This window comes from Trichechus manatus, unplaced genomic scaffold (genome assembly GCF_000243295.1).
Source record: "Trichechus manatus latirostris isolate Lorelei unplaced genomic scaffold, TriManLat1.0 scaffold00057, whole genome shotgun sequence".
NCBI classification, from domain to species: Eukaryota; Metazoa; Chordata; class Mammalia; order Sirenia; family Trichechidae; genus Trichechus; species Trichechus manatus.
The window spans coordinates 2,031,556-2,043,607 of record NW_004443993.1 but is presented as its reverse complement, the minus strand read 5'-3'; the positions used below and the strand labels follow the sequence as shown (position 1 = coordinate 2,043,607).

The 12,052-nt window shown below is 48.9% G+C and overlaps 1 protein-coding gene across 1 annotated transcript; it reads right to left on the bottom strand.

Annotated features, from left to right (window-relative positions):
• Positions 1-106: 106 nt before the first annotated feature.
• EIF3G (eukaryotic translation initiation factor 3 subunit G) lies at positions 107-4,570 on the bottom strand. Its single transcript, XM_004378556.2, has 11 exons — positions 4,487-4,570; positions 4,301-4,347; positions 3,653-3,736; positions 3,453-3,541; positions 3,244-3,303; positions 2,244-2,348; positions 1,961-2,150; positions 996-1,103; positions 741-877; positions 549-655; positions 107-213 (listed from the first exon to the last, which is right to left on the bottom strand). The coding sequence occupies exons 1-11, from the start codon at positions 4,504-4,506 to the stop codon at positions 198-200; spliced, it is 963 nt and encodes a 320-aa protein (XP_004378613.2). The 5' UTR covers positions 4,507-4,570; the 3' UTR covers positions 107-197.
• Positions 4,571-12,052: the final 7,482 nt, after the last annotated feature.

The window sequence follows — 12,052 nt, the reverse complement described above, 5'->3', positions numbered from 1 at the left end:
CCGAGTAGGGAGCAAACCCGTGATGGGGTAGCGGGAGGCCCAGCAACCACAGGATGTGGTAAGTGAAAATAAATGGAGCACGTGGAGGATGATCCGAGCCTTTTTTATTGCCCTTGGAGTCCTGCTGTTGGAAGCCACCTCCTGTGGCAAAGGGTCCTGAGACCAGGGCTTGAGCAGCAGCCATGGTGGCCCCTGGCTTAGTTTGTTGATGGCCTAGAAAGGGAGAAAAAAGGTGTAAGAAAGGCAAGTGTGGGGGCTCCAGACCCCCAAGGGAATCCCAAGACCCCCCCAACCCCCGCAAAGACTGGAGCCAGGGTGGGGTAGGGTGGAAGACAGGCACAGTGCAGGAGCCAGACTGATGGGTTGCAAGCCTGGCCTGGCCCTGGGCTGACTGCCTTGTGCCTTGTGCCCTTCTGTGAAATGAAAAGGATGCTAAACAGCCTTAGTACAAACAGCCCATGCCAATGATGAAGTCGGAGCAGGGCTCGCTATTGTGACAAGGTTGAGAGAGCGAGGACAGGGAAGGTGGATCAGGGCAGGGGCCTTACTTGGCCCACTCGACATTGAGGATGAGGTGGTCGTAGCCGAAGCCGGACACCCCAGCGATGGCGCGGGCGGCATCCTCGCGGCGGTGGAAGCTGATGAAGGCGAAGCCCTGGGGGAAGGAACAAGGTCAGGCACACTCAGGGCCAAGCCAGGACAGACGACCCCGCCGCCCACCCCCATGGCCGCCACCCCACCTTGGACTGGCCGGTGGTCTTGTCCTTCGCCAGGTAGATGCGGGAGATGGAGCCAAAGGGCCGGAAGAGTTCCTGCAGATCGGTCTCCCGCGTGTCCTCGGACAGATTGGTAACGCGGATGGTGGCATTATCATCGGCTAGGCAGGCAAGGAGAGGCAGCTCTCAGGGGAAAGCTGCGCCCAGCCCCACATGCAAGATAATTACAGGGTGCTGGGAGGTGCTCATACGGCCGGCGTCAGGTGCCCCCTCACTCACCTCTGCGGTTGGGCTGCATGGACTCCCCGCGGCGGCTGGCCCCGTCCCGTAGGCTTGGTGGCACGTATTTTCCTGTCTTGCTCTGGGTGGCCTGCACAGGCTCCAGCTCTGGAGATCAAAACCATGGTTAGGGGAAGGCCCCACCCTGGCGCAGATGGAGGGACAGACCTGCCCAGGGTGCTGGCGGCTCAGGCCCTAACCCAGCCCAGGTACTGCCTGCCAAGCCACAAGCATCTGGGCTAGTTCCTCTGAGGCCCAGAGCTGCAGTGGCCGTGGTGACATCAAGGTCATATCCAGGAAGAAGGCACCATTTAAGCATCCTGTTAGCAACACTGACAGAGCAAAAACCCACAGAGCAGGCATAGTTCGAGGCGCCCACACACACACCTCGCAGGTCCCACGCACAGCAGGTGAGTGTGCTTCACACCCAAGTCCTGATGAAGTGCTGTCCAGACACAAGGTCACAATCGGCAAATCATGCCATGGACAAGCTGAAGGACATGTACTGCAGTCACGTGTGAGTACGCGCATGCGTACACGCGCGCGCGCACACACACACACACACACATCTGGTAGACAGACACAGACATAAGTCAGGACAGGTGTTAAGTCACCAGCAGGACCACAGCCAGCAAGTCTCACACATGCAGGGGACAACCACATGCAGTGCACAGTGTGGTTACAAACACACGCACGGGCATGCATGAAGGGTTCTGGTGGTTAAGAGCACACACACCCACACCTACCAAGAGACAAGCACCCATCCCCAGCACTCACAGCACCCACTTGGCCAGCCTCACACACTCACACCCCACCCCCTGCACGAACACGGACTATGGCCACATCCTTGTGGTGCTGCCACTGTCAGATGACAGCTGTGAAGGGGACAGCTGATGGTCAGATAGCAGGCGATGTCCAAGCCTCCCCGCACCCCGGCCTACCAGCCACATCCCCAGCCCCAGCACCTCCAGGCAGCTTCTCCTTCTCGCCAGTGGACAGGCCCAGCTGCTCAGCCAGTTCCTTCTGCATGGGCCCCAGCGTGTCCTTGTAGGGGCAGCGGGTGGTCCAGTGGTCGCCCTTGCAGATGCGGCAGGACACGATCTTCTGGCCCTTGAGCTTGTTCATTGGGTCCTCCTCCTCCTGGCAGTTCAGGTCCTGGCAGGGGCAGGTAGGAGCAGCTCAGAGGGGGGCTGTCGCACCCCTACCACTGCCACTCTGGGCACCAGCCCCATTCTGTTGCCCGCTTACTTCTTTGCTGGTGATGAACGTCATGGAGACATCGTCACTGACTGTGGTGGTGGCCACATTGGGCCCTGGTGGGTCAAACTCTGAGTTCCCAAACTTCTTCCAGTTCTGGGCTCAAGGCAGGATGGCACGCAGCTCAGGGGTTCTATATTGGCAGCCAACCCTAGAACACCTACCCCCAGGGAATCTGGGCCTTGAACCCCCCCATTCTCCATTCCCCCAAGTGCCCCCCCGACCCATGGCAATAACAACAGTTCCTGTTCCCTGAGTGCATGCCAGGCCCTGGATTCACACTAGCTCCAGGAGGCAGGCGCAGCTCTCAGCCCCATGTTCCAGATGAGAAAACAGGGGCTCCAAGGGGGAAACAGGTGCACAGCTGACAAGTCCTGCTGGGGCCTGTGTGGGCTGGTGGACTTCAAAGTGACTCACACTGGGGGTGGAGGGGGTGGGTACCACTCAAGAATGGTTCAGAGCAAGGGTGCAGGGGTCAGGGGTTACCCAGGCCACAAGGGGCCTTGAGCTAAACAACCTGAGCCTCAGCTTCCTCCCCTATAAAATGGGGACCACAACTGGTTGCTATGACCAAATAAGAAAATACTCCCTATAAAACATTTGGCATAGAATCTGACAGAGAAAGAATTCAGAAAATTGTGCCAAGCGTATTTATTGTTATCACTTCTTTCAGGAGTGTTTAGCCCAGCTAAACGGGAGGTGCTTTGACCACCTCAGGGGAGGCCTTGGCTCTCTTCCTCCAGGTAGACAAGCTAAAAGAAATAAAAATCTAACCATATCCCCTCCTGCTCCCTGGACTCTTCAGGGCCTCAAGAGAGTGAAAACACTCCTACATCTCAGTTCTGCTTCAGTAAAATAGGTTAAAAAACAAACAAACAAAAAAAAAAACACTTAAACCCCACCTCAGGAAACAAAGGCACTGGGAAAAAGAACTCCCAATCCCGCTGGGTCAGCCCTGAGGTAGTTCCAAAAACGGGGAGGAGGGTCTCACCTTCCTCCTTGCGACAGCCTTTGAGGCCTTCCGGGTCTCAATACGGAAGGTGCGGACAATCTGTGGACAAGGTAGAGGGTTGGGCTTTCTGTGTCCCAAGGCTCCTGGGGCCAAAGGATCTTCTTAACCGACCCTGTCCCCACACACCACCTCATCCCAGTCCAAGTGCACCCAACCATTACGGCACCCACCCTCTCCCCCAGCCTCACCTTCAACTTCTTGCCATCCTCGTCTATCTTGTACTCAGTCACTGTCTTGATGTTTCCGTTGATGACCTCCTTAGGAGGTGGCAGTGGAGCTGCGAGAGAGGAGGAGTGGTGAGCAGAGCCAAGCCCTGGGTACTGGGGACCTGAATGGGCAGGGAGTCGTGGGAGGGCCCAGTGCAGGAACAGTAAAGGTCGTCACTCACCTCCCGGCAGTAGCTCAGGCTCTGGGCTGGTGTCGCCAGCGGCCAGAGGGATCCCCTTGAGGAGCTCGCTGGTGACGCATTTGTCTGTGAGAGAGTGTGGGGAGTAGGGGTCAGTTCAAGGCGCCGAAGCCCAAAGCTGAAATGGAGGGACCTTTGCGATGACACCCACACCAGGAGGTGACGAAGGCAGAGGACTGGGCAAAAAGCATCTTAGGGCAGTCGTGCAGGGGCAGGGGGCTGGTTGTGTTAACCTCGGGCAGTAGCAGGGGGTAAAGGATTCCTGGGCCAGAGGAGAGACCAGCAACTGTGAGCTCCAACGCCCTGGCATGAAGTTGGCAGACAGGCCAGAAAGACCCCCACGAGCTAGTACAAAGGCTCAGGAGACTGGGTGTTACAAACTCCTCCCCGGAGCATGGGAGCAGCTGTGAAGACGCTCGGGTAGCGGCATGGGAGGAAGGCGGACTAGCCACAACGAGCACCAGAAGGTGGCAAGAGACTGGCCTTGATGAGGGCGGCGCAGGAACAGGGGCAGGCCGTGATGGGGAACCTGGGGTCAGACCGCGGTGCCACGGAGAAAAATCGGAGCAGAAGGTAGTGACCGGGTTGGGGGCTGGCTGCGGTAACTTGGGGCGACCCGGGCGTACTCACCGTCCTCTCCCTCCTCTTCCACCTGGTCGGCCCAGCTGGGCTTCGAACTGCGGGGACAAGTTTACGCGGGGAGAGTGCGGTCAGCGATGCCAGGTCCCCGAGGCCTCGGCGCATCCAACCCCCATAAAACTCCCCAGAACCCCCAAAGTATCCCCCTGGGTGCCCCACCGCGACCCCCAGACTCACTCAAAGTCTCCCGTCGGCATTGCAAAATCTTATCCACGCAGTCCGAACCCGGGCCAGAGAGCGGAAGTGGGGGAGAACGAGACTTCCCGTTCCGCCGCCTAGGGCAGCCCGGCCGCTTCTGCCACAGCGCCCCCTGCGGAAGGAGGCAGAGACGCCGACTGCATGAGCCGCAGGACGGTGGTACCCAGTGGGAGCCAGGCTAGGGCAGCGGCTCATCTCTGGACTTATCTCATTTACCTTTTAATAAAATGAAAATTTTAAATAATAACAACAAAAACTAGTTATTGGACATTTACTATGGGCCAGGAACCGTGAGGAGGAAATTATCATTTCCATTCTGTTACTGAAAAAAAAAAAAAAAAGGCTTAGAGAGGTGAGAGGGCCTTCTTCGCCTTGGCTGTTCCTTTGCTTGCGCTGGTCTTCCTTTTCCGGGGAGGGTTTTCCTGACTGGGATGATTAGGTTTCCTCAACCACTATCCCTTATTTTCTTTGTAGCATTCTTGGCTCTCTGATATAATCTATTTACTTGTTTAGCCCTCCAAAACGTGCATTCTCAACGAAGACATAGCGCCCCCAAGGGGAAGAAAATTGGTTCTCGGGAGTAAAAAGCCTTAGACATCACAATGGTTTGTGGCCCCCCCAAACCCAACCCTACCAGGCAAAATCTTATTCCTAAGTATTTAATTTCTATCGTTGTTGTTAGGTGCCCTTGAGTCGGTTCCTACTCATAGCGACCCTACGTGCAACAGAAGGAAACACTGCCTGGTCCTGCACCATCCTCACAATCGCTTGAGCCCATTGTTGCAGCCAGTGTGTCAATCCATCTCGCTGAAGACCTTGCTTTTTTTCTCTGACCTTCTACTTCATCCCTAATTTCTGTCATTAGGGATAACTTAAATGTGATTTAAATTGGGAATGATTTAATTAACTGATCTAAATTAAATTTTAAAATTTTTTTCCTTAGTAGATGATAATGAAAAAAAGGTCAAGAAACAAACACTGCTCTAGAATTTCAGCTACAAAAAGTAGACACTTCCTTGCTTTGTCCCCCTCTGGGCCCCCTGCACCCACCCACAAGGTATCTGTACATAACAAGTGCTCGATAATAAGGATTGGGGGGTCGGGTGGAAACCAGATCTTAAAGGACTTTCCAAACCAAAGAGTTTGGGCTCTTTGTCCTGTAGGCAGGTGGGTGAAGTCACACTGAGTGGCAGCCCAATGTGAACAGATTTTCTTGTGAGAAAGATTATTCTGGAAGCCTGTGAAGGGTGAAGTGGAAGGGGATAAATTATCAGGAGAGGAGGAAGGAGGCTGGGAAAGTGAGTCAAAGAAAGATGTGTGTGTCAGTACAGCCCTTCAGGAGAGTGATCTGGCCATATAGGGACGAATTTATAAAGTTCGTAAAAAGGACCAATAAACATTTGTACAAACTTACTCAAATTTACTCCAAGAAGCACAAAATCCAAACAACCTAGCGGATGGGCAAAACTTTTTAAATTTGATATTAAACGCAATGGTGGTAAGGGCAACAGACACTCACACAGAATTGGTTGGGGCGGGGGTGAAACTATGCAATTTCTCTGGAGGGCATACATCTATCCATCCACATGGCAACATCTCTCAAAACTTAAAATGCACATACGTATTTTCCTTTGAGCCAGTTAATAATTCAACTCATGAGTAAATTTTATAAAAGCATGCAAAGATGCACGAACAAGATGTCCATGCAAAATTGTTCATGACAGCAAAAACTGGAAATGCCTATCTTTCCACCCATAAGGGATGGTTAAATAGATTGTGATATACTAGCCATAATCTATGAAATGCTATGTAGCCTTTAAAGAGGTAGATCCATTTGTGCTCATGTAAAAAAAATCCCCAAGATAAGGAGGGTGGGGTCAAGATGTAGAATGGCTTATGTTACATGATCCAATTTCTGTAACTCTTTAATAGCACATAGATATGCAGGTATATGCAAACCATTTTCTGGAAGGAAATATCAAACTGTTGCTGACGGATGCTTTTGGAGGAAGGCATCCGGAGAGGAAAGCTTACTTTTGCACTTTTCTGCTGTATTGAAACTTTTTTTACCATGTGTATATACTGCTTTGGTTTAAATACAAACAATTGTATACATGAATGTAAAGTTATTTATTTTATATACTTTATATGTTCATATGGAGCCCTGGTGGCACAATGGTTAAGAGCTTGGCTGCTAACCTAAAGGTTGGCAGTTCGAATCCACCAGCCATTCCTTGGAAACCCTATGAGGCAGTTCTACTTTGTCCTATAGGATCACTATGAGTTGGAATCAACTCGATGGCAGTGGATTTAGAGTTGTCTAGAAGTATGCTAGCCACTGAACATTGGTGCTAACCAGGTGCTTTGTGACTTAATTTTTGTTGTTTTTTTTTTAAGGATTTTAGGCATACAGAAAAGTACAAGGCAACAAACCACTCCATAAAAGAAAGCAAACATTACAAGTGCAGTTGAAGCTTCTTCTGCCACCCTCCATGGTTGCATTTACCTCATTACCTTCACAATGGATAACATTGCTAAGAATGGGAATTCCAAAACACTTAATTGTGCTTATGAGGAACCTGTACATAGACCAAGAGGCAGTCGTTCCAACAGAACAAGGTGATACTGCATGGTTTAAAATCAGGGAAGGTGTGTGTCAGGGTTATATCCTTTCACCAAACTTATTCAATCTATATGCTGAGCAAATAATCCAAGAAGCTGGACTATATGAAGAATAGGGCATCAGGATTGGTGGAAGTCTCATTAACAACCTGCAATATGCAGATGATACAACCTTGCTTACTGAAAGTGAAGAGGACTTGAAGCACTTACTTTGAAGATCAAAGAATACAGCCTTCAGTATGGATTACACCTCAACATAAAGAAAACAAAATTCCTCACAACTGGACCAATAAGCAACATCATGATAAACAGAAAACATTGAAGTTGTCAAGGATTTCATTTTACTTGGATCCACAATCAACGCCCATGGAAGTAGCAGTCAAGAAATCAAATGACGTATTGCATTGGGCAAATCTGCTGCAAAAGACCTCTTTAAAGTGTTCAGAAACAAACATATCGCTTTGAGGACTAAGGTGTGCCTGACCCAAGCCGTGGTATTTTCAATTGCTCATATGCATATGAAAGCTGGACAATGAATAAAAAAGACTGAAGAAGAATTGAGGCATTTGAATATGGTGTTGGCAAAGACTATTGAATATACCATGGACCGCCAGAAGAATGGACAAATCTGTCTTGGAAGAAGTACAGCCAGAATGCTCCTTAGAAGCAAGAGTGGTGAGACTTTGTCTCATGTTCTTTGGACATGTTATGAGGAAAGACCAGTCCCTGGAGAAGGACATCATGCTTCGTAAAGTAGATAGTCAGCGAAAGAGAGGAAGACCCTCAACAAGACGGCTTGACACAGTGGCTGCAACAATGGGCTCAAACATAAAGATTGTGAGGATGGTGCAGACCAGGCAGTGTTCCGTTCTGTTGTACATAGGGTCGCTATGAGTTGGAACCGACTAGATGGCACCTAACAACAATAACCCCAAGAAGTAACCACCCCCTGAATTTGAGCTTTGCCAGGTTCATGCGTATGTTTTCTATTTTTATTGCATTTGCATGCATTTCCACTTTTCTAGTTTATTTTAAACTCTGTAAAGTGTTTCATGGAACCCTGGTGGCAGTGGTTAAGCGCTCAGCTGCTAACTGAAAGGTCAGCGGTTCGAACCGACCAGCTGCTCCATGGTAAAAAGATGTGGCGGTCTGCTTCCGTAAAGATAGTTCTACTCTGTCCTATAGCATCACTATGAGTCAGAATTGACTCAACAGCAACATTTTTTCCTTTTTTTTTAATAGCGTTCCAAGGAGTCCCAACTGGTTTGGATTTTTTTTATAATGTTCCATGGAGTTCCTGGGTGGTGCAAATGATTAAGCACTTAGCTGCTAACTGAAAGGTTGGTGGTTCGTGTTCACAGACAGGCACCTTGGAAGAAAGGTCTGGCAATCTACTTCTGAAAAATCATCGATTGAAAACTCTATGGAGCATGGTGCCTGGCTACCATTACTGAATATTTTGATCAAAGATTCTATAGAAGAATCCTGATCAAAAGGAGGGGGGGACAGGGAATGCAGAACAGAATTTAAAATTCTCATGGAATCTAGATTTTATTGAGCCGTTGAGGCTGGATGAACCTCTGAAACTATTACCTTGAGATCATCTTTAAACCTTAAACCAAAATTACTCCCTAAAGTCTTCTTTAAACCAAACAATAAACCCATTGCCGTCCAGTCGATTCCGACTCATAGCGACCCTATAGGACAGAGTAGAACTGCCCCATAGAGTTTCCAGGGGAACACCTGGTGAATTCAAACTGCCAACCTTTTGGTTAGCAGCCATAGCTCTTAACCACTATGCCACCAGGGTTTCCAACCAAACAAGGGTTCAGCTTAATTAGTAAAGAATGTCTGCCTTGAGCATCATGTTCTTTTAAAGCACTATCTTGAGGTGCCATTAATTACTTTTGTGTGTGGCCTTTCTAGCCATGGGCTTGTAACTTGCATCCAGGTGATTGTGTGATAGGGTAATTGTGGCCTACCAAGGGGATTGGTCGGTTTTGCCTTAAAAAAAGAGCCAGTTCCAGAGCAGAGGGGAGGAGCTCACCACCAAGGAAGGATAGCCGGCAGTACGGGCCTGGCAGCCGGAGATGGTGTGGTGGACTTCCTGGCCCAGAGAGAGAGTAAGCTGAGTGCCTTTGGGCAGAGGCTGAGGTGTGGTGGGCTTCCCGGCCCAGAGAGAGAGTAAGCTGAGTGCCTTTGGGCAGAGGCTGAGGGCCAGGGAGAGAGGGAGAGGCGTGCCTGGGAGCACAGCGGGGAAAGAGGCTATCCTGATGGAAGAACTGTCTTTTGAGTGTTCCTGAGCCTGAATTGTAACTGTTACTTCCCTAATAAACCCCATAATTGTGAGGATGGTCTGTGAGTTCTGTGTGGCCATTGCAATGAAATATCAAACCCAGTAGAGAGTGCTGTGGGAGGAACAGGTGGCGTCAGAATTGGTAAAGATGGCAGAGAGAGGAGGCATGTCTGACCCCCTCTTAGGAATCAACCTTGGGCTGTTGATCTTGATTCTCCTTACCCCTCGTGAAGTTGGAGGAGGTCAAACATTGCCTCCATACCGTTTTTACATATCTATATGGGATTAAATTGACAACAGCGATTCAAAAGGTTAGACAGAAAGCTTATGAGGCAGTGAATTTATGTTAATGGGAGAGCTAAGTCAGAAAAGGAAGGTAAGAATGGTTGTACAACTTAAAGAATGTAATCAATGTCCCTGAATTGTACATGTCGCAGTTGTTGAACTGGTGTTTGTTTAGCTGTGTATATTCTCAACAACAACAAAAATAATAATAAAAAAAAAATTTTAAACCTAATGAAAACTCTTAAGAGTTCTACTCTGACCACGTGGGGTCCCATGAGCCGGAATCACCCTGATGGCAACTGGTTTTTTATAGTGTTTAATGCTGTTGCCGCCAGCCAATGGACATTCATATTCGGTGTTTTGATTTGGCCCCATCTTTACTTCTTTTTTGTATGGAATCTTTTTTCTTACACACTGAGCATGTATCGTTTTTAGAAAAAGTCAGGTATTTTCAAAGGAAAGTAAAAGGGGGTCCAAGGGAGATAGGACAGTGGGAGAAGACGGAGTCTAAGGGTGGGTGGGGGAAAAAAGCCCCCACACCCCCCAGCAGCCCTTCCTTATAGCACCAACATTCTTTCACATCCAGAGTCTCCACGGGACATCAGCAGAATCAACCCCGAAGAGGTTGGCGAGTAAGGACATGTGCACGGAGCCAACCACTGGAAGCTGCAGCGCTTTACAGGGGATTATCTAGATCTCAAGGAGCCCTGGTGGTGCAGTGGTTAAGCACTCAGCTGCTAACCAACTGGTTGACAGTTCAAACATACCAGTCGCTCCTCGGGAGAAAGACATGGCAGCCTGCTTCTGTAAAGATTATAGCCTTGAAACCTCATGAGCAGTTCTACAGTCGACAGCAATGGGTTTTTATCTAAATCTCACAAACAATGTGAAATCCCACTTTTAGCTATTCTCCAAAAGAAATAAAGCCTATGTCCACAGAAAGTCACACACTAGAATAGGTACGCAGACCTTCATAGCAGCTTTCTTCGTAATGGGCAACAACTGGAAACAACTCAGAAGTTCATCAGCAGGTGTCTTAGTTTCTTAGTGCTGCTATGACAGAAATCCCACAAGTGGGTGGCTTTAACAAACAAATTTATTGTCTCACAGGTTAGGAAGCTAGAGGTCTGAATTCAGGGTCCAGGCTCTAGGGAAAGGATTTTTCTGTCTGCCCTGGGGAAAGATCCTTGTTTCAGCTTCTCTGGTGTTCTTTAGAGATCTCCACGTGGCATGTGTCATGGATTGAACTGTGTCCCCCCAAAAATGTGTGTATCAATTTGGCTGGGCCATAATTCCCAGTATTGTGTGGTTGTCCTCCATTTTGTGATTGCAATTTTACGTTAGAGGATTAAGGTGGGATTGTATAACACCTTTACTAAGGTCACATGCCTGATCCAATGTAAAGGGAGTTTCCCTAGGGTGTGCCCTGAACCACCTTTTATCTTACAAGAGATGAAAGGGAAGCAAGCAGAGAATTGGGGACCTCATACCACCAAGAAAGCAGTGCCAGTAACAGAGCATGTCCTTTGGACCGGGGGTCCCTGTGCTGAGAAACTCCTAGTCCAGGGGAAGATTGATGACAAGCACCTTCCACCAGAGCCCAGAGAGAGCCTTCCCCTGGAGCTGGCGCCCTGAATTTGGACCTTCAGCCTACTTTACTGTGCGGAAATAAATTTCTCTTTGTTAAAGCTATCCACTTGTGGTATTTCTGTTACAGCAGCACTAGATGACTGAGACAGCATGTATCTGCCCCTCCATTTGTGCTTGCTTCTCTGTGCCTAATCTGCTCGTTTTATATCTCAAATGTGATTGGCATAAGACACATCCTACACTGATATGGCCTCATTAACGTAACAAAGAAAACCCTATTCCCAAATGGGATCACATCCACAGGTATTGTAGGAGTTAGCATTTACAACCCATATTTGAGGGGGGGCACAATTCAATCCACAACAGCAGGTGAATAGATAAACAAGTGGTGCTCCATCCTTACAGTGGAATACTATACAGCAATAACAAAGAACCTACTGAGACAGGCAACAACATGGCTGTGTCACAGACACAAAGGGATGCTGTATGATTACAGTTATGTGAAGTTCTCAAACAGGCAAAACCAATCTGTAGTAACAGAATCAGTACTGTGGTTACCTCTCAAGGGGAGAGGGCTGATTTGAAAGGGCACACACTGCCTTCCCGGGTAATGCGAATGTTCTAGATCTTCATCTGGGTTGTGGTTACACAGATGAATATATATACAAAAAAAAAATCCAGCTGCACACATGGATCGATGCACTTTAATAAGCAAATCTGGAGAGGAACAAAGGAGCCCTGGTGGCACAGTG